Source organism: Arvicola amphibius, chromosome 4 (assembly GCF_903992535.2).
Source record: "Arvicola amphibius chromosome 4, mArvAmp1.2, whole genome shotgun sequence".
Classification (NCBI taxonomy): Eukaryota; Metazoa; Chordata; class Mammalia; order Rodentia; family Cricetidae; genus Arvicola; species Arvicola amphibius.
The window spans coordinates 5,899,987-5,924,362 of record NC_052050.1 but is presented as its reverse complement, the minus strand read 5'-3'; the positions used below and the strand labels follow the sequence as shown (position 1 = coordinate 5,924,362).

At 55.4% G+C, this 24,376-nt stretch overlaps 2 protein-coding genes across 4 annotated transcripts in view; one reads left to right on the top strand and one right to left on the bottom strand.

The window, feature by feature from the left end:
* Positions 1–19,689, top strand: part of Itgb4 (integrin subunit beta 4) — a 32,410-nt gene extending 12,721 nt beyond the window's left edge. The window contains exons 13-40 of one of the 3 annotated variants that reach the window (XM_038326012.1): positions 99–301; positions 2,020–2,123; positions 2,234–2,332; positions 2,460–2,589; positions 3,755–3,877; positions 3,963–4,069; positions 4,423–4,456; positions 4,626–4,817; positions 5,088–5,191; positions 5,401–5,459; positions 5,643–5,666; positions 6,526–6,674; positions 6,754–6,933; positions 7,614–7,762; positions 9,813–10,017; positions 11,781–11,938; positions 12,146–12,326; positions 12,462–12,599; positions 14,556–14,738; positions 14,818–14,949; positions 16,590–16,814; positions 16,985–17,143; positions 17,555–17,704; positions 18,286–18,474; positions 18,567–18,722; positions 18,801–18,965; positions 19,053–19,163; positions 19,267–19,689. In XM_038326012.1, coding sequence (XP_038181940.1) covers positions 99–301; positions 2,020–2,123; positions 2,234–2,332; positions 2,460–2,589; positions 3,755–3,877; positions 3,963–4,069; positions 4,423–4,456; positions 4,626–4,817; positions 5,088–5,191; positions 5,401–5,459; positions 5,643–5,666; positions 6,526–6,674; positions 6,754–6,933; positions 7,614–7,762; positions 9,813–10,017; positions 11,781–11,938; positions 12,146–12,326; positions 12,462–12,599; positions 14,556–14,738; positions 14,818–14,949; positions 16,590–16,814; positions 16,985–17,143; positions 17,555–17,704; positions 18,286–18,474; positions 18,567–18,722; positions 18,801–18,965; positions 19,053–19,163; positions 19,267–19,406 — 3,949 coding nt within the window. In that variant the 3' untranslated portion in view covers positions 19,407–19,689. Of the gene's footprint in view, positions 1–98; positions 302–2,019; positions 2,124–2,233; positions 2,333–2,459; positions 2,590–3,754; positions 3,878–3,962; positions 4,070–4,422; positions 4,457–4,625; positions 4,818–5,087; positions 5,192–5,400; positions 5,460–5,642; positions 5,667–6,525; positions 6,675–6,753; positions 6,934–7,613; positions 7,763–9,812; positions 10,018–11,780; positions 11,939–12,145; positions 12,327–12,461; positions 12,600–14,555; positions 14,739–14,817; positions 14,950–15,966; positions 16,165–16,589; positions 16,815–16,984; positions 17,144–17,554; positions 17,705–18,285; positions 18,475–18,566; positions 18,723–18,800; positions 18,966–19,052; positions 19,164–19,266 lie in introns of all 3 variants that reach the window. The other 2 variants (XM_038326014.1, XM_038326013.1) reach the window with 2 other exon arrangements.
* A 127-nt stretch (positions 19,690–19,816) lies between these two features.
* Galk1 (galactokinase 1) lies at positions 19,817–24,053 on the bottom strand. Its single transcript, XM_038327090.2, has 8 exons — positions 23,846–24,053; positions 22,405–22,594; positions 21,936–22,055; positions 21,617–21,752; positions 21,319–21,500; positions 20,449–20,599; positions 20,074–20,236; positions 19,817–19,990 (listed from the first exon to the last, which is right to left on the bottom strand). The coding sequence occupies exons 1-8, from the start codon at positions 24,008–24,010 to the stop codon at positions 19,919–19,921; spliced, it is 1,179 nt and encodes a 392-aa protein (XP_038183018.1). The 5' UTR covers positions 24,011–24,053; the 3' UTR covers positions 19,817–19,918.
* Positions 24,054–24,376: the final 323 nt, after the last annotated feature.

Below are 24,376 nucleotides of genomic sequence, written 5' to 3'. Positions count from 1 at the left end.
TGCCTCCACGTTTTCGGAACCCGGTTTTGCGGAAACAGGAGCATAAAAACCCCAGGCTTTCTCCCAGGCTGTGCAGAAGTGACCAGTGTCTCCCCCAGGAGTGGCAAGGCCTGCAACTGCTCCACGGGCTCTCTGAGCGACACGCAGCCCTGTCTGCGCGACGGTGAGGACAAGCCATGCTCAGGCCGCGGCGAGTGCCAGTGTGGACGTTGTGTGTGCTACGGCGAAGGCCGCTACGAGGGTGACTTCTGCGAGTATGACAACTTCCAGTGTCCCCGCACCTCTGGATTCCTGTGCAATGGTGAGCCAGGCAGCCTTGACCAGCACCGAGGGCAGGAGGGTACTGGGTGGAGGCGGAACCCCTATCCCCAGTTCAGATTCAGCCATAGTCTGGGCTTCCCCCCCTCGGTCCCTGACAGCCAAACAGACTACAGACTCCTACTCTCAGAGGCTGCCTCTGGTACTCAGATCTCCACTCCAGCTCAAAATGGAGACCATCTGGTTCAACCCCCAAAACTTGACAGAAACATGGGAGAACAGTTTGCTTCTCTGCAAAGATGCAAAACTTCTAGTGGTGGCCACAAAATTGTGTCTCCTCCCGATCTCCCCAGGACCCAGCCCTGTGTGGTACCAAAGCCGTGAGTGCATAGCCGTGCAGTCTGGTGAACACTGAGAGTACAGGCCTGTACTCAGGAGAGGCACAGCTCAGGCAAGCAGGCCCGTGGAAGCTGGTAGTTAGACAGAGAGACTAAATGAAAATACAGCTAGTAGCCGGGCAGTGGTGTCACACGCCTTTAATCTCAGCACTGAGGAGGCAGAGGCAGGTGGATCTCTGTGAGTTCAAGGTCAGACTGGTCTACCGAGTGAGTTCCAGGACAGGCTCCAAAGCTATACAGAGAAACCCTGTCTCAAAAAAACAAAAGGAATAGAAAGGAAGAAAGAAAAAAAAGGAAGGAAGGAAGGAAGGAAAAAAGGAAGGAAGGAAGGAAGAAAAAATCCAACCATTAAATGTTTATTAAACTATTAAACTCCCACTGGAGGTTATCCTCTTGGTTTTTCTATACCTCCTCTTATCCTTGTTTGTCTTTTAATTTTTTATTATCCTCAGTGTGTGTGTGTGTGTGTGTGTGTGTGTGTGTGGTTTGTGTGTGTGTGACAGAATACGGACGAGGTCAGAGGTCAGTTCTCTCCTTCCACCATGTTGGTCCAGACTGACTGTCCGCAATCACCCTTGCCCACTGAGACATCTTACCCCCCCGCTCCTTCCTCCATCTATCTGGTTTTGGTCTAGCGTCTCTTCTCCCCGGCTCTCCTTCCCAGAGTGCTGTGGTAGAGAAATTAAAGCATGAGCCGGGTGTATCTGGAGAGGGGCAGACATTTAGTAGAGGTGGACACGTGAGGGAGGAGGGGAGGAGGATGCTGGGGGATGCAGCAGGGCCAGCTTGTACGGGGCTTGGGTTAGGGGAACGGCAAGGAGTCACTGGGGATCACATCACCTTCTGCTTGTGTATCTACCTTGCTACACTCATTTGTGGACCCTGACCGTTCACTGCTGGATTCTCCTAGATGCCTTGTAACAGGTTTTGTGGCTTCAGTGGGACATTTATTTATCATGCGAGGGGTGGGAGCAGGCGTGCTACAGGGCCGGTGTGTGAGTTGTCTTCACCATGCGGGTTCTAGTGCTTGATGGCAGACCATCACATGTGTGCAGCAAGCACCTTTACCCTCTGAGCCATCTCCCCAGCCTCAAAAGTTCGAGTTCTAATTTATACATATCTGTACCCTTTCTCTGGCCTACATCCCGTTAGAGATTCTTGAACACGCAAATCACAGGAATAGATTTGTTTTGGGGGATGGTCACTCTGCCTTCACTAGAAGGCAGGATAGAAGGGAGAAGATTCCAGAAAATTGAGGGACAACTTCTACCTCCAGGCTCCCAGAGGCTCACCCTAGTGGGTGGCCATCTTAAATTACATAGATGAATATGACTCTACCCTCCCTTCCTTCACCTCTTTACAGACCGCGGACGCTGCTCCATGGGACAGTGTGTGTGTGAGCCCGGCTGGACAGGCCGCAGCTGTGACTGTCCCCTAAGCAATGCCACCTGCATCGATAGCAATGGGGTAGGCCTAGGCGTGGGGCAGGTAGTGTGGGCAGTAGAGGGGGCCCTCTGAGAGATGACCAGAGGATGGATGGAGCTCTGCTGGCTCACTGCTGCCCCCTCCGGCCCCAGGGCATCTGCAACGGACGAGGCGTCTGTGAGTGTGGCCGCTGCCACTGCAACCAGCAGTCTCTCTACACGGACACCACCTGTGAGATCAACTACTCCGCGGTGAGGCCGCGGGAACCCCAGGCACAGCAGAGGGTGGGAAGGAGAAGCTGACGGAGGGCGGACACTGGGCAAGAGAAGTCGGGGCCTCCCAGCATGGTGCCTGTCTGTTCCTCCTCTCCCTATCTAGATCCGCCTGGGCCTCTGTGAGGACCTGCGCTCTTGTGTGCAGTGCCAGGCCTGGGGTACTGGGGAGAAGAAAGGGCGCACCTGTGAGGACTGCAGCTTCAAAGTTAAGATGGTCGATGAGCTGAAGAAAGGTAGGGGGCCAGGGAGGTGGTTGCACACGCCTTTATCCCAGCAGAGGCAGGTGGATCTCTGTGAGTTCAAGGCCAGCCTGGTCTACAGAGTGAGTTCTAGGACAGCTGGGGCTACACAGAGAAACACTGTCTGCACTACCACGCCTTTAATCCCAACACTTGAGAGGCAGAGACAGGTGAATCTCTGTGGGTTTGAGGCCAACCTGGTCTTCAAGAGCTAGTTCCAGGACAGGCTCCAAATCTACAAAGAAACCCTGTCTTGAAAAACAAAAAGAAAGGAAGGAAGGAAGGAAGGAAGGAAGGAAGGAAGGAAGGAAGGAAGGAAGGAAGAAAGGAAGGAAGAAAGGAAGGAAGGAAGAAAAGAGAAAAGGAGGGGGCATCAGTATGGTATCATACATCTTTAATACCAGCATTTTGGAGACAGAGGCAAGTAGATCTCTGTTTACATAGTGATTTCCAGGACATCCAGGACAACAAAGTGAGACTCTGCCTCCAAATGAAAGAAAGAGGGGGGTGGGGAGGGAAGAAGAGAGAGAAAGGAGAGGGAGGAGGGTAAGGGGGTTCGAGAGACCTAGTGTTGAGAGTCCGGGCAGGAAAAATCCAGCAGGAAAGAATGGTTACTCCTCTAGGGGAGAGGCTTGAGTTCTGAGCCGAGGTCATGCAGTCTAGACTGGGTTGTGAGCAGAGTTGTGAGATACTCCAGGACCTAGACAGGGGACTCTGAGCCTACAGAGGTTCAGAGTTGGGGCAAGAGGCCCAGAACGCCGCCCTGGGAGATGGGGAGGGGGGGATGGCTCACGGCAGAGCCGGGAAGCCCGAGTCCGAAGAACCGTGAATGACGTGTCCGAAAAGTGACTGCGCACGCCCACAGCGGAGTAGGAGGGCCCAGGTGGGCACGCAGTCGGCCTATGGGATGCTATTTGTCTCCTGAATCGGCTCTGCTGCCTGGACACCACACTCATGCTGTCCAGGGAAGGGAGATGAACTTTAGGCTAGGCTGTTACTGGTGCCAGCCCTGGGTAGGGCAGTCCCCTTCATCCCGGGACTTCGCTCTTCCTCAGAGCCCATGGTAGGGGCTACAGAGGAGGCATACTTCACCGGGCCCTAGGGTGACCCGGGGGGAGGACTGGGGTCAGAGTGACCTGCTAACGATCTGTGGGTCCAGCGGAAGAGGTGGTGGAGTACTGTTCGTTCCGGGATGAAGATGACGACTGCACCTACAGCTACACCGTGGAGGGCGACGGCAGCCCTGGGCCCAACAGCACCGTGCTGGTACACAGGAAGAAAGGTGAGCTGGCAGATGGGCGCAGCCCGTGGCGCCGGGAAGCCCGGGCAGCCATGGGCACTGCCTCCCTTCTCCTCTCGCCCTGCAGACTGCCCTCCCGGCTCCTTCTGGTGGCTCATTCCGCTGCTCATCTTCCTCCTGCTGCTCCTGGCGCTCCTGCTGCTGCTCTGCTGGAAATACTGTGCCTGCTGCAAAGTAAGCCTCGCTCCAGGGTCAGCGAGAGACCCTGGGTCACGAGCCTCGCTCCGGGGTCAGCGAGAGACCCTGGGTCACAAGACTCGCTCCGGGGTCAGCGAGAGACCCTGGGTCACAGCCTCGCTCCGGGGTCAGGGAGAGACCTGGGTCACAAGCCTCGCTCTAGGTTCTGGGTCAAAGGAATGATGTGGGAAAAAATGGTAGAGCAGGATCCCTGGTATCGTCCTCAAAATCCTGCTGCGTACTTATAGCGAAAGGGCTAGAAGTAGAGGTGCCTGGGCGGGGAGGGGGGGGCTGTCTAGCCTGGGACAATCATCCTAACCCCAACCCCACCTCAAACTCTTATCTCCTAGGCCTGCCTGGGATTTCTCCCTTGCTGCAACCGAGGTATGGGCCAGGCACACCTGTGAGTTGTGGGTATCTGACTGCCCTTTCTTCAGGCTGGAGAAGTGTGGGTGGAGCCAGGACCAGAGAAAGGGGGAGGCCCTGGGTTCCCCCTGATGGGCGTGGCTATAGAGGTTTAGGGAGGGGCTGGTGCTGAGGACCTTTCCCGCAGGCCACATGGTGGGCTTCAAGGAAGATCACTATATGCTGCGGGAGAACCTGATGGCCTCCGACCACCTCGACACACCCATGCTACGCAGTGGAAACCTTAAGGGACGAGACACGGTCCGCTGGAAGATCACCAATAACGTGCAGCGACCTGGCTTTGCGACCCATGCCGCCAGCACCAGCCCCACAGAGCTTGGTGAGGGCTAGAGCTGGGGGCAGCGCCTCTCAGCAGTACCCTGACCCAAGATTATACCCTTCCTGTTTTCTTTGGGTGTTGGGTGTGGGCCCAGGACTCAGTCCCTTTCTGTCCCATCCCGATGGGACCAAAAAAAAAAAAAAAAAAAAAAAAAAATCTCAGGCCTGTGTATTCCTGGCACACTGAAAACAGCCTTAGCTCTGTTGGCGGAGGTCATACTCTGCACCGCCTGTGTACAGGGGGCTAATGATGCTCGTACCTCCCACTCAGTACCCTACGGGCTATCTCTACGCCTTGCCCGCCTCTGCACTGAGAACCTTTTGAAGCCCGGCACTCGAGAGTGTGACCAGCTGCGCCAGGAGGTGGAGGAAAATGTGAGGACCAGAAACGGCTGAGCGGGGCCCATACGTGGGTGCAATGGCATCTTGTGAGAGAGCCAAGGACTGCTTTGGACATGTGCCTTGCATGGGGTCATTCTGGGTGATAGCAGAGCCTGGCTTTCAGGGTCCATCCCTTGGGCATATGATAGCCAATCTTGAGGGGTCCTCTGGACTATTCTCAACCATCTTCCCTTGTCTGACAGCTGAATGAGGTATATAGACAGGTCAACGGTGTGCACAAACTCCAGCAGACAAAGTTCCGGTGAGTTCCGGGGAGCCCCGGGTCAGGTGTGTGTGTGGGGGGGGGTGCCTGGCTGTACTGAGCCCTACCTTTAGGCAGCCAGGATATCCAGGTTTTGATGGGAGCTGTTCATTCAAGCTCCCAAGGGAATCATGCCCCGTCCCAAAAGCCATATGACTCACGGCCCCTTTATTGTCCCCACAGACAGCAGCCCAATGCCGGGAAAAAGTGAGTTGAAGATACACAAGGTGGAACAGCCCCACCTCCTTCCCCTCTGTCCTGAGTTCCAGCCTCCTACCCACCCACTCCCGCTCCACACCTCCGTTCACGCCATAGGAAGGGAGGGCCCTAAATCTGGCATCAACTAGACCCTTAATTCCTTCCTCTCCTGGACCATTCTTCCAACAACTACTTAAGAGACTTAAGAGACCTGTTTACCATGAACCAGCCCCTCGACTAAAACAAAGCCCAGATCCGCCCTTGCCCCACTGGCTCATGGCCCTGCTCCCATCTTCTGGGCCAGAGATCCTCTTGTTGAGCCTCAGTAGCAGGCATGCTACGGAACAGGCAGAGTAGCAGGTCCTGTGGCTTCTGCCCTATTGGGGAGGCTGTGTGAGAAGCAGTCCTACACCGAATCAGACCTGGGATGGACCACATGTGGCCAGGCTTGGGCCAGCCCCTCAGAGTACTCACAGTAGACACTTGTGCCTGGCCATCCCAGCCAATCCTTGGCGCTGCAAGAGATCACCCTTGCTAAGCCCATTTTTAAATGAGAAAACCGAGGCTCACAGAGGTCAAATCCCTGGCCTGAGGTTGCCTAGCTGTCAGGGATCAGAGGCAGAAGTTGAACCCAGGCTGCCTGGCCCGAGCCTCTTGGCTGTCCCACACCCAGCCCTTGTCTTACCAGCCTTGCTTGGTGGGGTGAATAAGGAAGCTCCTTTCTCAGGTGAGGAGGAGAATGGCGGTGATCTGGCTGCAGGGTAGAGGAGGTGGAGCCAGCTGGGCTTCTGGCAAAGACCCCGCTACCTTCTGCTGTCTCACATTTTGTCCCCCTCACCCCTCACCACTTGGATGCCCTCCCACCCAGGCAAGACCACACCATCGTGGACACAGTGCTATTGGCACCCCGCTCAGCCAAGCAGACGCTCCTGAAGCTGACAGAGAAGCAAGTGGAGCAGGGATCCTTCCACGAGCTCAAGGTGGCCCCGGGATACTACACGCTCACTGCAGAGCAGGGTAGGGAAACACTCTCTTCCTGCCCCACCTCCCCTCCCACCCATGCGGCCCTGACACCCATATCTTACTCGCACCCTAGACGCCCGGGGCATGGTGGAGTTCCAGGAGGGTGTCGAGCTGGTGGATGTGAGGGTGCCCCTCTTCATCCGGCCCGAAGATGATGACGAGAAGCAGCTGCTGGTGGAGGCTATCGATGTTCCCATGGGCACCGCCACCCTCGGTCGCCGCCTGGTGAACATCACCATCATCAAGGAGGCAGGTTGGTCGGGGGTCGGGAAGGCAGGGCTGGGTTCCTTCATCAGCTCCATCTGAGTGGAAGCCAGATGGGCCACAGGGCCTGAGCCCATCGCTTACTCTCTGAGGACCTTGGAGTCTCTATCTATAAGATGGGCAGAGGCCTCTGCAAGGAGGTCATAGAGACGCTTCCTGCATAGCACCTGGTACATGAGCTAAGTGGTGCTCGCTGCTCCCTCTTTCCTCTTCTTTATGGTGTTGGGATGGAAGTCCACGTGCCAGGCAAATGCTCTACCACTGAGCTACATCCTCAGTCCAAATGAGAATGTCCATCAGATTCATCACAGCCTCCCGCCCACGTCCAACTCTCCTTTCCCCATTGAAGGGGATACCTAGATAAAAGCCTTGGTACTACCGGTGCCTGAAATACTGATGACAGTCCTCCCGGTTCCCAGAGGTTCCCTTACCCCTCCCCCCTGCACCAGGATGCTCAGCCCTGCCTGACTCTTGGGACTCTGTCTTGTGCCCTGTCCCTACCTAATGTTCCAGGCTGCCTACTGGACTTTATTTTAACCCCTTAACTGCTGAAGAAATTTCCATGCTAGTCCTCTGGCAGTGTCTGGGCTGGGTAGGCGGGAGAGAAGGTGTTAAGACGGAACTAAGATAAGACCAAGAGCTCCTGACCAACATCTGGGTTCTTTGCAGCCAGCGGGATTGTATCTTTTGAACAACCTGAGTTCTCCGTGAGCCGTGGAGAGCAGGTGGTCCGCATCCCTGTCATCCGGCACATCCTGGATAACGGCAAGTCCCAGGTCTCCTACAGCACACGGGATAATACAGCCCACGGCCACCGGGTAAGGCTCAGTCGAGAGGGTAAGGGACATCTCAGGGACAGTGATTTCCATGGTTACTACCCCAGCCTTGGATGCCGGCAATACGTCTAGACCAAAAAATGGGCCTGCCACCAGGAATGGCCCACCCAAAGTGCCAGGAACACTCTGGGTAAGGTCCCATTACTGCCAAGAACTCAGGGCAAAAGGATCATTTCCTCGTGGATGGACCAGGTGCCTACAAAAACCATCCTGTTTACTCTTCAATGATCCAAGACAGCCAAATCACCAGCCTGTCCAATCTGACTTTGGGTTTTTATTTTTTATTTTATTTTATTTGTTTGTTTGTTTGTTTGTTTTTGAGGCAGGGTTTCTCTGTGTAACAGTTCTGGCTGCCCTGGAACTCACTTTGTAGACCAGACTGGCCTTGAACTCACAGATCCTCCTGCCTCTGCCTCCTGAGTGCAAGGACTAAAGACATATGACACCTATCCAGCACTAATGTAATTTTTTTTTTAATGCTGACACAACGGCACAAAGTAGCCATCAGAAAGTAAAGGCAGGAGGCCAACCTGTTGAACACAGCAAGTTTCTGGCCCTCCAGGAGACACAGCTCAGTAGCACAGCACCTGATTAGTATGTGCAAGGCTCTAAATTCAATCCTCAATAGGAAAAACATAATTTTTAAATTAAAAATAGGGTTGAGGATGTAGCTCAATTGGCAGAGCACTTACCTAGCATGCATGAAGCCTCCAGCACCACATACACAGGACATGGTGGCACATGCCTACCATCTCAGCTCTCAGGAAGTAGGAACAGAACGCTCAAGAACACAAGGTCATCCTCAGCTACGCACTGAATTCCAGGTCAATCTGAACTACATGAGACCTACAGGCCCCTTCAGCCCACACAGGGTAACCTGTGCTCATCGGGCCCAGACAATAGGCCCACATTGCCATTCTCTGTGGTTTTAGTTTGGGTGACTGTTTTTTTGTGAGAGGTCTTGCCACTAGCCCTGGATGGCTCACACTAGCAGACCCCTTGCCTCAGCCTCCCAGGTACTGTAATGACAGGCTTGGGGCGCCATGCCCATCTCTCCTTGCAAACTTCCTTTTCTGTTCTGGGTTGGGTCTCCCATAGCTATCAGACTAGTCCCCCTCCACGACTACGTGGAATTGAACTGTTAATTTGAAGCGCCACCTAGTGCTTTTTTTGTGAAAAGGTCGTTTTCCTCCCATGTAGTTGGGTAAACACACCCATGTCCACACATGAAAATCTGAGGGCTAAGCGATGACTCAGTGGTTAAGAGCACTGGCTACTCTTCCAGAGGACTTGAATTTGACATGGGGTGGCCTACAAATCCAGCTTGGACGGGTGCAAATCTGACCCCTTTCTGACCCTTACCATTACTGCCATACACACAGCATACATACATACACTCTCAACACACACATACACACATATGCTCTCAACACACACACTCATATACTGTCAACACACACATAAACTCTTAACACACACACATACACTCTCAACACACACACATACACTCTCAACACACACACACATACACTCTCAACACACACACATACACTCTCAACACACACACACTCATACACTGTCAACACACACACACATACACTCTCAACACACACACATACACTCTCAACACACACACACTCATACACTGTTAACACACACACATACACTCTCAACACACACACACATACACTGTCAATACACACACATACACTCTCAACACACATACACTCTCAACACACACACACTGATACGCTCTCAACACACACACACATACGCTCTCAACACACACAATAAACTTAAACACAGGAACGCTAGGATAGACGGAAGCACTCCACCCACCAAGGAGAGTCTGGGGCCCAGTGGAATCCCAGATTTCAGAGCCACACAGCAGGAGACAGTTCTTTCCCTCCTGGGCGTGCCCACAATCCCAGCTGCCCTGGGTTAACCTGGCTGTGTGGGAGATTTCCTGTGTAATAGCCACGTGTTGGTTCACACCCCAACCCTGGTCTGACCCCGACTCTTCCCATTGCAGGACTATGTCCCTGTGGAGGGTGAGCTGTTGTTCCACCCGGGGGAGACCTGGAAGGAGTTACAGGTGAAGCTCCTGGAGCTGCAGGAAGTAGACTCCCTCCTGCGTGGTCGCCAGGTCCGCCGCTTCCATGTCCAACTCAGCAACCCCAAGTTCGGAGCCCGCCTGGGCCAACCCAACTCAGCCACCGTCATCATCGGGGAGCAAGGTGAGGATAACCTGGGGTCGGCATAAGCGGGTGGAAACAGAGCTGAGGACCGTTTAATAGGACTCCAGACTCAAACATGTACCCAGGGCACCTTAGCAACATCACCAACAGTAGGATCACAAGTAGGACACACACAAGTGTGACCCTGCCATATCTGGACCATATGCATTCTTGTTTTTTCGTTTGTTTGGTTTTTTGTTTTGTTTTTGAGACAGCGTCTCACTATGTAGCATTGGCTGATTTGGAACTCACTCTGTAGGTTAGGCTGGCCTTGAGCTCCTAGAGATTCACTTAGCTCTGTCTCCAAGTGAATTACAGAAGTGCCACCATGTCCGGCTGTTTTGTATTTTATTTAATTGAGACATATTTAATCTTTTTTTTCGTGTGTGTGTGTGTGTGTGTGTGTGTGTGTGTACACTCTGGTGTGTAGGACTCGGGGCTCAAGCTCAGGGTTTCAGATCAGATGTTACAGAAGCAGGAGCTTTTCTTGCCAGTCCCATACTTATTCTGTCTCTAAATGTAATTTTGCTGTTTTAAAATTACGTGTATCTGCCGGGCGGTGGTGGCGCACGCCTTTAATCCCAGCACTCGGGAGGCAGAGGCAGGCGGATCTCTGTGAGTTCGAGACCAGCCTGGTCTACAAAAGCTAGTTCCAGGACAGGCTCCAAAGCCACAGAGAAACCCTGTCTCGAAAAACCAAAAAAAAAAAAAAAAAAAAAAAAAAAAAAAAAAAAAGAAAAAGAAAAAGAAAAAGAAAAAAAATTACGTGTATCTTTGTGCGCCTGTGTGTGGGCATGTGCATCTGAGTGCTGGTACCCACTGAGTTCAGAAGGGGTTTCGACCCCCTGGAGCTGGGGCTAAGGCATCTGGGAATCACCTGGGCACCAAACTGTAAGAGCAGCATATGCTCTTAACTGCTGACCCATCTCTCCAGGCAGCCTGCCCCTCATTCTTTTTGTTTGTTTTTTTGAAATAGGGTTTCTCTGTAGCTTTGGAGCCTGTCCTGGAACTAGCTCTTGTAGACCAGGCTGGCCTTGAACTCACAGAGATCCGTCTGCCTCTGCCTCCTGAGTGCCGGGATTAAAGGCCTGCGCTGCTGCCGCCCGGCTACTTATTCTTTTTTTTTGTTTTGTTTTTTTTTGTTTTTCGAGACAGAGTTTCTCTGTGGCTTTGGAGCCTGTCCTGGAACTAGCTCTTGTAGACCAGGCTGGCCTCGAACTCACAGAGATCCGTCTGCCTCTGCCTCCCGAGTGCTGGGATTAAAGGCGTGCGCCACCACTGCCCGGCCCGGCTACTTATTCTTAAAGAAAGAAAACTGTGGTCTGGAATTCAGACCTATGCATCCTGTGCGTGCGCTGGCTGCCCTCATGACAGCCACGGGTCGAGCACCACTAGGCCCCAAGCACCTCCCCAGCCTTAGCACACATCCCCCGGAGAGAGCAAGAGCAAGTTCATTCATCCTTTCAGCAACCACTGTGAAGTACTCAGGGGAAGTGGGTAGTGATGGGAGAAGGGAGTGGATTTCTCTGTGGAACATTTCCTGGTCTGCCAAGAGAAAAAGAAGGCAGACGAATCCCTTCCCCTTGCTCCCCCAGAGAGTCCTCTGGCTCTCCACCGCCTCTCTGGCCACTCCAGAGGGAAGATGGGCAGATTCTAATTGAACTTTTAAATTAGGATGCCTGGGATAATTAACAAATCTCTGGCACCCCCTGTTGGTAACATATACTGAGCCTGCCGCCCACCCTCCACACCCCTTTGACTAGATGAAATGGACAGGAGCCTCATAAATCAGGAACTTTCATCACCACCACCACCCCGCGGGGACCTGGGTGCCCCACAGAACCCCAATGCCAAGGCTGCCGGGTCCAGGAAGATCCATTTCAACTGGCTGCCCCCTCCTGGCAAGCCAATGGGATACAGGGTAAGGTGAAGGGCACCGGGGAGGTCTGTCACTCACCTTCAGATGGTGAGTAGATTGTCCCCAAGGGAGGGGGAGGACATTTGCTGGAATGGGGTCTTCCCCCTGCCTGGGAGACCCCCTGCTCTGCCTGTAGCCTTGCTGGGAGGCGCCAGTGTCTCGTATAGGGGGTCCTAGCGCTTCTGTTTCCTACTGATCACCCGCCCACAGGTGAAGTACTGGATCCAGGGCGACTCGGAGTCGGAAGCCCACCTCCTGGACAGCAAGGTGCCCTCAGTGGAGCTCACCAACCTGTATCCCTATTGCGACTACGAAATGAAGGTGTGCGCCTACGGGGCCCAGGGTGAGGGGCCCTACAGCTCACTGGTGTCCTGCCGCACCCACCAGGAAGGTGAGTCTGTCCACCCAGCTCCCCGGCTGTCTGTTGGTGTGCCCAGCCCTCCCCTGCCCTCCCTCCCTTCCAGAGCTCAGCCCCGCCACCCCACCCCACCGACCCTCTAACAGAGCTCTTCCTGCTCCCTCCCAGTACCCAGCGAGCCAGGTCGACTGGCTTTCAATGTCGTCTCTTCTACGGTGACCCAGTTGAGCTGGGCTGAGCCGGCTGAGACCAATGGCGAGATCACAGCCTACGAGGTCTGCTATGGACTGGTCAATGAGGACAACCGTAAGGACCAGGCTTCCCTGACTTCCTGGGGAAGACCCACAGAGCCCAAGGGAGGGGTGGGGTCTAGGTAGTTCCTGTTTCTGGGCACTCTAGGCCCCTTTGTCCCAGTCAAGCAGTAAGTCTGTTTTGTTTTTTGTTTTTGTTTTTTTTTTTTTTTGGTTTTTATGGTTTTTGTTTTGGTCAGGTCACTTCTGACAAAACACACCAGCCAGGCACCAACCTTCTGGGTAGCTCTGCATACCCTTGGCTTGGCCTTTCTGAATGTAGTTCATGGTCTTTAATCCCAGCACTGGAGAGGCAGAGGTAGGTGAATTTCTCTGAGTTCAAGGCCAGCCTGGTCTACAAGAGCTAGTAGTTCCAGGACAGTCTCCAAAGGTACAAAGAAACCTTGTCTCGAAAAACAAAAACAAAACAAAACAAAAAAAAAAAGTAGTTCACTCTTAGATCCTGGCTTGGCGGGGTAGGGGGTAGGGAGTTAGGGGGATCCCAGGGGCCCAGTCTGCTGAGGCCTCAGCTATGTTAAAGATGTTCTGGCTACCTCTTCCCCCAACTCAAGGGTGTCTGTGATTCGGGACGTACCTTGCCCCTTCATCCATGAAGTGTTACGTGTGACAGCTGCCTCTGTCACGGTTGCTGAGTCCCTTCCTCCATGGCCCTCTCTCCGCTGCTCTCTGCATGTGTGTTGCCTGTCTTCTTCAACCCTCACTGGCCTCAAACTCAAGGCAATCCCTCTGCCTCAGTCTCCTGAATGTTCTAAATGCTTGGTGTATCTCCATGCCTCTACCTGCTGTTTTTTGTTTGTTTGTTTGTTTGTTTTGTTTTAAGATAGGGTCTCACTAGAAGCCCAGGCAGGTCTGGAACTTGATAGGTAGACCAGGCCTCTGACTCACAGAAATCCTTATGCTTCTGCCTCCCTGATGAACTCTTTGCTTGCATCTATTTATTTTTCCTATTTATTTATTTTTGGTTTTTTCGAGACAGGTTTTCTCTGTGTAACAGCCCTAGCTGTCCTGGAGCTAGCTCTGTAGATCAGGCTGGCCCTGAATTCACAGAGATCCGTCTGCCTCTGCCTCCTGAGTGCTGGGATTAAAGGCGTGCGCCATCATCCAGCTATCTGCTTGCTTTTTAAAAAATAAAAATATTTATCATTGCCAGATAGTGGTGGCGCACATCTTTAGTCCCAGCTCTCGGGAGGCAGAGCAGGCGAATCTGAGTCTGAGGACAGCCAGAGCAGCTCCCAGGAGTCAGTTCTGTCCTTGCACCTTGTGGATCCAGGGAACAAACTAATGCCCTCAGGCTTGCGTTAGGAGTGCACTAACCTCTGAGCCACTTTACCGGTCCCTGTACCTGCCACCTCTTCAGCAGGTGCACACACATCTTGGTTATCATTTTCCAAAATATATTGAGAAAGTAGGACATCACTTTCTTTTTGTGCTTTCTCTGGTTCCTGGAATCCTCCAACCCAGGAGGTCCCATCCTTACATACTGGCCTGTGCCTGGAACTCAGCTAGTGCTCATGGCTCTGCCAAAGCATGAATGGAATGGAAGGTGCCTGGCTTCTGACACTTCCAGTCTAGAGCCTTCTCAGCATGGCGCTGGAGGCTGGACCCTCAGCCATGAGCTCAGGTGGAAGATGTGATCCTGAGAACACTGTTGCCTGCCGGCAAGCCTCGGATCATGGTGCCTTACATGCATGCATGCGCATCTGCCAGTCGGTCAAGGTGGTGGGTGGCATAGTCACCTGGCATCGAGTGCTGGCTCTGCCATCCATCAAGGCAGCCTTCTGAAAAAGCCGGTAACACTTTTTCCTTACACCAGTGACACAGGGATTTAAGGACTCAGCAGGTGGCAGGGTTCAGGAGCTGCATGCTCTCTGGCACCTCTGGGGCGGTGATGAAGCTGCAGCCAGGTTGAACCCAGGTGGTCCCTCTGAAGTGCTGTCCCTGCCCCCCCCAGGACCCATTGGACCCATGAAGAAGGTGCTGGTGGACAACCCCAAGAACCGGATGCTGCTCATTGAGAATCTGCGAGAATCCCAGCCATACCGCTACACCGTGAAGGCGCGAAATGGGGCAGGATGGGGACCCGAGAGGGAGGCTATCATCAACCTGGCCACTCAGCCCAAGCGGCCCATGTCCAGTGAGTGGCAGGCAAGGGCTGACTCGGGGGACAAGGGGCCCTAGCTAAGGGCCCTGGCTTACTTCTTTCTGCTCTGAAGTTCCCATCATCCCGGACATCCCCATCGTGGACGCCCAGGGCGGAGAAGGCTATGAGAGCTACCTCATGTACAGCGACGAGGTCCTGCGCTCCCCAGCCAGCAGCCAGAGGCCCAGTGTTTCCGATGACACTGGTGAGTGGGGTCCACCAAAGGAAGGTGGGGGTCCTCGGTGGCGTTGGCCTGGCTATCCAGAGTGACTTCTAGACATGGAGACTCTGCTCGGCCAGAGTGCACAAATGGGGCAGAAGTGTCCTGGGCCTCATGTTAAGGTGTGTGAGCCTGTGTACGAGAGAATGTGAATGTCTCCCTCGGGGACAGATAGTCCCAGGCTTACGCATGTGCACACAGGTTCATGCACACAGGATAACAGGTTTACAAGTGATATGTTCGCCTGCTGTGCTAGGGAGTCTGGACACTCAAACCTGCCCGAGAGCCTTAACTGGGACTCCTGCTGCAAGGGTTCACTCAGGCTCTGAGGGGGAACCCTAGATGAATCAATCACTTACCCATCTCAGAACTAACTGGCTTTCTAACCTGTGAAGTGAGATACCAATCACACATCACCAGGAAGACGTCCCTTTTTGAGCCTAAGGCCAGTGTGGGCACACGCTGCCACCACTGGGTGGAGCTTGGCATGCTAAATTATTCCCCCGCCCCCTCCCCCGGGGGTTGGGAAGGATTTGAGATAGGGTCTTGCTAGATTAACAGCCGTGAAGCTGCTACGCGTAGACGGGGCTGCTTTCGAATCTGCAGCTATCTTCCCGGTGGGTTCGGATCTAAACCGCTGTTCTATAAACCAGGAACCCCTGCTTAAATATTACTAGCACCCTAGGGCTCCTACAGCTATTCCTGGAAGACAGACAGGGGTGAGGCTACTTCCCTTTGTACAGAGCGGAAACAGGCTCAGAGCAGTTAAGTAACCAGGGAAACTTCACTCCGGGAGGCTTTCACAAGACTTTTTGCCTGAGCAGAGGCCAAAACCGCACCGTTTATCTGGAAAGGCTGGAGCAGGGCAAGGGTTTTTTGTCGCCCAAAGGGATACCCACAACCCTGGACTCCGCCTAAGTGCTGCTGGCCTCCTCCTCCTGACCCTCCCCGACGCCGCCCCGCATCCCGGCGGTGCAAATGCGGCCCTTCGTTGTTCCCAAGGCTGCGGCTGGAAGTTCGAGCCCCTGCTCGGGGAGGAGCTGGACCTGAGGCGCGTCACGTGGCGGCTGCCCCCGGAGCTCATCCCGCGTCTGTCCTCCAGCAGCGGGCGCTCCGACGAAGACGGCGGCAGCGTTGCGGGGGGCGCGGACGGGGAGGGCAGTGGCTGGATCCGCGGGGCAACGCCCCGGCCCCCGGGAGGTGACGGCCTCCCCGGCGCGCCTGCTCGGGTCCTGGGCTCTCTTGAGTTGCTTTGGGTCCCCAGTTTCTGTCAAGCCGCCCACTAGAGTGCCCTGCTGGTCCAGAATCTGCATAAATGCGTGCAGACAAGCCTCGGGAACCCTCTCCCCAAGGGAGGATAAAGCAGGGACCTCCAGGAACTGGAAGGCCAGCCTTGGGCCAGAGTCCCTGCAGGGGAGTAAGCTCCTGACTGAGGCTAACTGTGCTCGGTGGTGGACAGTATGGCACAAGGCAGGCTTGGAAGACTATAATCCCGTTTGCCTCTGGGAATCCAGGGTCCTGGTAGTCTGAGAAATTAGCTGTAATCTTTAAGGCTGCCCACCCTCTGCCCAGTATGGTCTGTCCCTTGCTGTAGGCCTCTCTGACTGACCTCTCTCTCCATGCAGAGCACCTGGTGAACGGCCGGATGGACTTTGCCTATCCAGGCAGTGCCAACTCCTTGCACCGAATGACAGCGGCTAATGCTGCCTACGGCACACATCTGTCCCACCGAGTGCTGAGCACATCCTCCACCCTCACTCGGGACTACCACTCTCTGACCCGCACAGAGCACTCTCGCTCAGGCACGCTTCCCCAGGACTACTCCACCCTCAATTCGCTTTCCTCTCAGGGTGAGTGACCTCTGCTTCGCCCTCTGACCTTCCTACATTCCAGCTCCTGGACAGCTGTTGGCCTGCTGCCCATACTCCATACTGCCTTCACACACACACACGCACGCACGCGTGTGCACACACACACACACACACACTGCCCTTCTCACTTTTGTTTTGTCCTGCCCTAGGCCTCCCTCCTATCTGGGAAGATAGGAGGAGCAGGCTTCCGCTGTCTTGGACCCTTGGGTCCCGGAGTCGGGCTCAGATGAAGGGTATCCCCGCATCCAGGGGTTCACCAGACTCTATAATCCTGGCTGGGCAGTCAGCAGCACCCTCCTGGGGTACAGGTAGTACAGGGGTGGTCACCATGTGTCTGTGGCTGTCATGCTCCATCTGCCACCCGGCCACCATCACAGCCTGTGCCCACGCACTCACTGCCTCTGCTACATTGCATTTGGATCCCTGTCCACCCACAGGAGCTAACCACTGCCCCGCCCTCATCAGTGCTGAAGCCTAACACAGAATCTGCTCCCCTGGGGCACAGAGCAAGAACTGAACAGGGTGCAAGGCCAGCGGTAGTGGGCTGGGGAGTCAGGCTGACTCAAAGGGGACCCCGGGCTCATGTGGGAAGCATTGGGCAGCCTGTACAGCATAGTGTGAAGCTACCTGACCAGAGAGGCAAGCCAAGAGGGGGTGGACTGAGACTCACCTCAGACCCCAAACCCTGTCTTGAACTGACTGTGGTCTTCAATATCCAGACTCCCGTGGGGCTGCGGGTGTGCCTGACACACCCACTCGGCTGGTGTTCTCTGCCCTGGGGCCCACGTCTTTGAAAGTGAGCTGGCAGGAGCCACAGTGTGACCGAGTACTACTGGGCTACAGTGTGGAGTACCAACTACTAAATGGCGGTGAGGCATGGTGACGTATCCATATCCGCTGAGCCAGGAACCCACCCAGGTCTACTGAGCACAGATGCCCCGCCCAGCCATTCTCCTAGTCCTCCTGGCCCCTTCACTCCGCCCACCTTCTCCTGAGCCTCTAGTACATCTCTCTGGGCCTAAACTAGGTTTTGCTTAATGAGGTTTTATAGACGCAGGGCTCCGGCCTTTGTGAGAACTGGAGAACTGGGAAATGGAATCCCCTTGGCGCGCGCACTCAACATTAACAGGAGGCCCCTTCACCGGAGCACAGGGTTTGATCAGAACACAGCGGGACAGTACGTTCCATTAGCTTAGATGTCTTCTTTCAGTGCGGGGGCTGGCTCAGACCCAGAACTTCTTACCTGTTAAAGGCTCTACCACTGAGCTACAACACCCCTAGCCCTCTGCTCTTTACAGCCAAGAAAGCAGCATAGCACACTGTACCCAAACCCCAGGCAGACCTGGTGAAACTAAACGTCAGGTGTTGGACGGCAGCCTAAGGGGAGGGAGGGATCCGGCAAGCGCGGGAGTAAAGGTGGCCTGCTTCCTGCCCTCACTCCACCTCTTAGGTGAGTTGCATCGGCTCAACATCCCTAACCCCAGCCAAACCTCAGTGGTGGTAGAAGACCTCCTGCCCAACCACTCCTACGTGTTCCGAGTGCGGGCCCAGAGCCAGGAGGGCTGGGGCCGTGAGCGAGAGGGTGTCATCACCATTGAATCCCAGGTGCACCCGCAAAGCCCGCTCTGCCCCCTGCCAGGTGAGCTGTCTGCCCCCTGCTGCCTGCTGCCGTCTAGGTCACCACCCACCTACCGCTCGCCCACTGACGGTGTCTCCCTCTACTGCCTCCAGGCTCTACCTTCACTTTGAGCACCCCCAGCGCCCCGGGACCACTGGTGTTCACTGCCCTAAGTCCAGAGTCGCTGCAGCTGAGCTGGGAGCGGCCGCGGAGGCCCAACGGAGATATCCTTGGCTATCTGGTGACCTGTGAGATGGTCCAAGGAGGAGGTGCCAACTGTCCTGGAGTAGGGTGGTTGTGGGGGGTGGAAATGCACCACAGGAGCTGAAGGCATCGTCCCCGCGTAGGTTCAGCCACCACATTCCGGGTGGATGGAGACAACCTTGAGAGCCGGCTGACAGTACCTGGCCTCAGTGAGAATGTTCCTTACAAGTTCAAGGTGCAGGCCAGGACAACTGAGGGCTTCGGGCCGGAGCGTGAGGGCATCATCACCATCGAGTCCCAGGATGGAGGTGGGTGTCTTCCCATACTCGCCCCACCCCTTCCCTGGCCTTGCCTTTGCATGGTACCACCCTGACCGACTGATCTTCCTGTTCTAGGCCCCTTCCCGCAGCTGGGCAGCCACTCTGGGCTTTTCCAGAACCCACTACAGAGCGAGTATAGCAGCATCAGCACCACCCACAGCACGACCACTGAGCCCTTCCTCATGGGTGAGTCTCCAAGGGCAGGAGACCCCCGACTCCTGGGAATGCAGAGCCGGTGCAGAGAGAGGCAGGAAGCTACACATAGCCCTTCCGATTTCTTCCCTTGCAGATGGACTAACCCTGGGGACCCAGCGCCTAGAAGCAGGGGGTTCCCTCACCCGGCATGTGACCCAGGAATTTGTGAGCCGGACACTGACCGCCAGTGGGTCTCTTAGCACGCATATGGACCAACACTTCTTCCAAAACTGAAACTCCCAGGAGCTGGGCCCCTCCTTGCCTTCTCTCCCTAGCTCCTTCCTTCCTTTGCCGCTCCATCTACCTGCGTGTTGCACGCTGACCACAGAGCCAGCACCTCTAGCCAAAGAGCAGGGTAGGTGCCCTCTGGGAGAAGCATGAAGCAGGTAGAGGTACCGCAAGGCTTGACTGCATTCTGCCCTGGGTCCAAGCCCACTTGTAACCAAAGAACTGGAGGTAGCACAAGGGCCCAACCTTGGTTCTGCACTTAATAAATAAAAGATTTTGCTACTGCTTAGCTGCCCTGTCTGTTCTTCACAGGCCAGAGAGGTGTCAGCCTACAGTAGAACAGTGATTCTCACAATTCCTTTGACCCCAGAGGGGTACCCACCTCCAGAGGCAGGTGGCTCCAGAGGCTACAACCGTAGGAGGCACAACTTTATTAAGCACCCAGATGTGGAATGAGGGTACCAGAGGCAGAGCAGCTGCCTCCACCACGCTTATGTGTCCGTCAGTCTCAGGAACACTCACAAGCTCAGCACCTGGGCTCCGTCGGCAGCTTGAGAGAGGTAGAAGGTGGCCGTGCCGCTATACTGCTCCTGGGGAGACAGACGTGGGGCTGAGAAACGGGTGACCCGGGTACCCACCTCTCCCGTCCTCCCAGGCTCTGGCGATCACCCACCTGCATGTGGTGCATGGCTTGGGAGGCAGCGGAGGCCTCCAGCAATGTCACTGTGCAGCCACCAAAGCCGCCGCCTGTCATGCGGCTGCCGTAAACCCCAGGCACAGAGAGTGCAGCCTCAACCAGTTGGTCCAGCTCAGGGCAACTCACCTCGTAGTCATCCCTGCAAAGGATATAGGAACGAGAGGGACAGAGACCCGGGACCAGGCTGTACCCGCCTGTGCCAAAGGATATAGGAACGAGAGGGACAGAGACCCCGGACCAAGCTGTACCCCAAACTGGGACTCGCCTGTGCCCAGAGGATACAGGAATGAGAGGGATTAGACCTGGGACCCGCCTGTGCCCACAATGCACAAGCCACCCAGACGGCCTCACCTGAGTGAATAGTGACTTTCCACCATGAGCCGTCCAAAGGCCTTATAGTCCCCGCGGCTCAGAGCAGCTGCCGCCTGGGCTGTTCGCTGTATCTCCCCTACCACGTGCCGGGCCCGGCGGAAGCCCTCCTTGCTCATCAGCTCCCTGCCGGCTGAGAAGGAACAGAGTTCAGCAGCCCGACCCCATACCACCTGTAACCTCAGGGTGTGGGAGAGAAACCTGGTGGGGCGTGGCCAACCCCTTAGTGGGCAGCGGATTACTGAACCTTCCTTTGTACAGGCAGGGACTGACAGGATGGGCTTCACCCCAGACCTGGCTCTAAAGCCCCGCCCCCAATCTCAGAGCTCTCTTTCTCACTGTAACATGGGACAACTGTATCTATCCATCACTTGAGATCTACGGGAGACTGCAGGAAATGACACGCTGGACTCCCCGCAGGGAGCCGGCACAGAGAGAGCTCAATACTTTGAGCCTGTAACTTTTAGGGCTTTGGAGATGGGACAAAGAACAGGCCTTGAGATCTTTTTCTACATAGCCCTGGCTGTCCTAGAACTCACTGTGAGGACCAGTTGGCCTCGAACACAGACATCCATGGATCCATCTGCCTCTGCTTTCTGAATGCCAGGAGTAAAGGTGTTTACCACCATGCCTGGTCTGAAAGGGCGAGCTTAAGACTTCAAGCAGGGCAGGGATGTGGCTCACTGGCAGAGCACTTGCCTGGCATGTCCCATCAATGCCAAGTCTTTTGGAAGCCTAGGTCTGCAGGATTTGGGGGCTGTATTTCTCGAGCAGAACACGACGAATGGAGCTGGGAAGAGGGAACTAATGACAGACCATGCGGGGAGCCTGGCAGAACATGGTGACTCTCACCCTCGAGCTCTTCCAGCCGCACCTCTCGCAAGCTCTCCTTGCCCAGAGTCTGGGCCACTTCCTCACACTGGCGCCGGCGAATCGGGTACTCGCTGGAGCCCAGGGAGTGGCGGACATTGGAGTTAGTGATGAGCACAGCCAGCTTGGGGTCGGACAGTGGTACCAGACTTGTCTCCAGGGACCTGGGGGGAATGAAGCTGGAATGAGGGAGATGTCACAGCCAAGGGTCCAAACGGCGGGCACACTCCGCACAGGAGCTCCTGATTACGAGGCAGGGGATACGAGGGGAGCCCCTGACCTGCAGTCAATGAGCAGCGCATGGCCTTTCTGCCCCAGCAGCGCGATGAGCTGGTCCATGATGCCACAGGGCACCCCTGCGAAGCTGTGTTCAGCCCGTTGACACACCTGGGCCCGGGCAGCTATTGACCCCGAGTCTGCGGCACAGGGTGAGGTGGGGAAGCTGGGGTCCAGGGGAGGGCATAGGGGGTGGCCACATTGGAACAGCAGGGCTCCAGTGACAATCAAAGGGACTCCCCACCCTTCCTCCCTAAGCCCAGTAAGGGAAGAGATTCTGAGCACAGAGGCCTGAGAAGGAAGGCGGGTCCTGTAAGAGATACCTGGGCAGAGCTGCTGGAGGAAGGTATACGTGGCCACTTCCAGAGAAGCTGAGCTGGAAAGCCCACCCCCCAGGGGCACCGAGCTGACCACCACTGCACTGAAGCCAGGGAGGGGGGCAGCTGCAGGGGAAAGAACGGTGCTGGTAAGATGGGGTGCAGGGAGTGTGGACGTAGGCAGGACACGTGTCTCACCAAACTGCAGACCTCAGGAGCCCACCCACCCTTCCTCTGCTACCCTGAGTTTGCTGGAGGGATCTTCCTCCTCGTCTTCCTGATTTGGGGTTCCAGAGACTAGCAAGCTAACTCTAAATTCTGGTTCCTCTGATCATATAAAGGAAACCTAAGGTAAGGTAGTTCCTGAGCTCCCAGGGTCTCCGAGCCCTCATCTGTACGGTGGGATGCTCCACCCGGGAGGAAGGGACTCCGTGCGGGGGAAATGGCATTCCCAGAAGCAGCCTGGGTCTCACACCTGGGTAATGTTGAATCACTCCCTTGACGTAATTGGCCCATTGTGGGGTTCCAGGCTCCAAGGACCGCTGGGCTGTGGGCAGTGGGAATTGCAGGCGCTGGGGCTCATCTGCATTCTTGGAGGTGGTAAGAAGAGAAACAAGCCCATCTGTCCGGGGGCTGCCAACCAGCACGGTAACAAGCTCCAGAGCCTGAAGGAGAGGGTGTGCATAATCTCTATCAGCGGACAGAGTGAGGCCATCCAGGGCCACATCGTTTGGTTTCTGTTTTCTCTCTAAAATTGTTGTTTGTTTTTTGTTTTTCTAGACAGTGTTTCTCTGTGTAGCCCTGGCTATCCTGGAACTCTGGAGACCAGGCTGGCCTCGAACCCTGGCAGATCTGCCTGCCTCCACCTCCAGAGCACTGGGGCTAATAAAGACTCTCCCAGCCCACAAACCATGAGGACCCTGAGGGGAAGGTGTGCAGACTGGTGGAATATCCAATTGCAGGTGGGAAATTCTTGTCTTTTGAGATTCCAGAACTTGCTTGGGTCTCTCCAGGGTGATTAGAGCAGACAGATTCAATGCCCAAGGTTCTGTTGTCTGGGACAAACAGGGCTTGGGGGTGGGGGTAAGGGGTAAATAGCCTCAGCTCAAAGGGAATGAGGTGAGGCTCAAGAAAGATCTTCAAAAGAAAGCTGGCCTGGGGAGGGGGGCGCTTAGAATTCAGCCTCCTGGGTCTTCAGGGCGGAGCTAGCTACAGCAAGCACAAGTCTGGACTCTGCCCGGAGGACTGCTTTCAGCTGAGGGCCAAAGGGACAGATAGCTATCTTAGGCAATAACAGGGCCACAGGGCTTCCCCGACTGGGGCCAGCCTCAGCAGTGCTGCAAGGCCTCTTTCAGGAGCTACACAGGGGAGCAGAGACCCAGGCTGAACGACCAAGACCGAGCTGTGTTGGTGTGACTTTGAGCCCGTTGTTAGTGTTCTATGGGTCTATCCTTTCTTCTGGGCTGGGCCAAGAGGGCAACATTTACAAGGGTCTACCTTTGCATAGGTCTAAGTCTGTAAGCAAACCTCCGTGTTTTCTTGATTTGAGATAGGATCTCACTCAGTAGCCCAGGCTGGCCATGAACTCGCAATTCTCCTGCCTCAGCTTGCCGGGTATTGGGATTATCAGACATGCGCCACCATGCCTAATAACCTCCTATATTGCTACCTTAAGAGGTACATATTTCCAAGTTGAGGGCGATGATTAACAGCCCCCAGAGGGCGGGCTTGAGTGAGAAGGCACACACACCCCTCCCTGCTTGCGGCTTCCTGTCTTCACACGTGGACAACTGCACGTCCTGGGGTCTCTCATGTTAGTGGACCCCTCACTCCGCCTTCCACCGGAGAGTGCTCGCCCTCCCGCGCTGCTTATGCTAGCCCTTCCCTACCGCAGGCTCCCCGAGGCAACCCCTCACCATGGGCAGCACCAGGCCCTGGTTGTAGTCCGTGTGCTCCCCGATGAGGTTGACGCGGCCCGGCGCTGACACCGCCAGCTCCGGCTCGGCTCCGAACTCCTCCAGGAAGGCCCGCCGGGCCTCGGCCAGCAGCTCCTCAACCTGGGGCGGTCTCCAAGCAGCCATGACTCTCGTCTGCAGCGGGGCGCGCCGCCCCGCGGGATGCTGGAGGCGGAGCCACGTGGCGCGGACTCACATTCCTGCCGACGCGATGCCCCGCCCCCACCGTCTGACCCCGCCCACCCCACCTGCAGAGCCTGCTGGAAGCTCAGCTCTCTGGCGCCTGCAGGCTCTGGCAGCTGACAGCTGGAGGAAGAGACCCGAGTGGAATTCTGTTTCCTGGGGTTGTCCTCTCAGAACTTTGGGGGCTCCCACTTGAGTGGCAGTTAACACGCATGGAGATCTGAACTATCCATCCCTGAGACTGGAGCCTCTTCATGCGCTCCCCATCACCATCTTCCCCCCAACACAGCCACGACAGTGGAGCAGGCA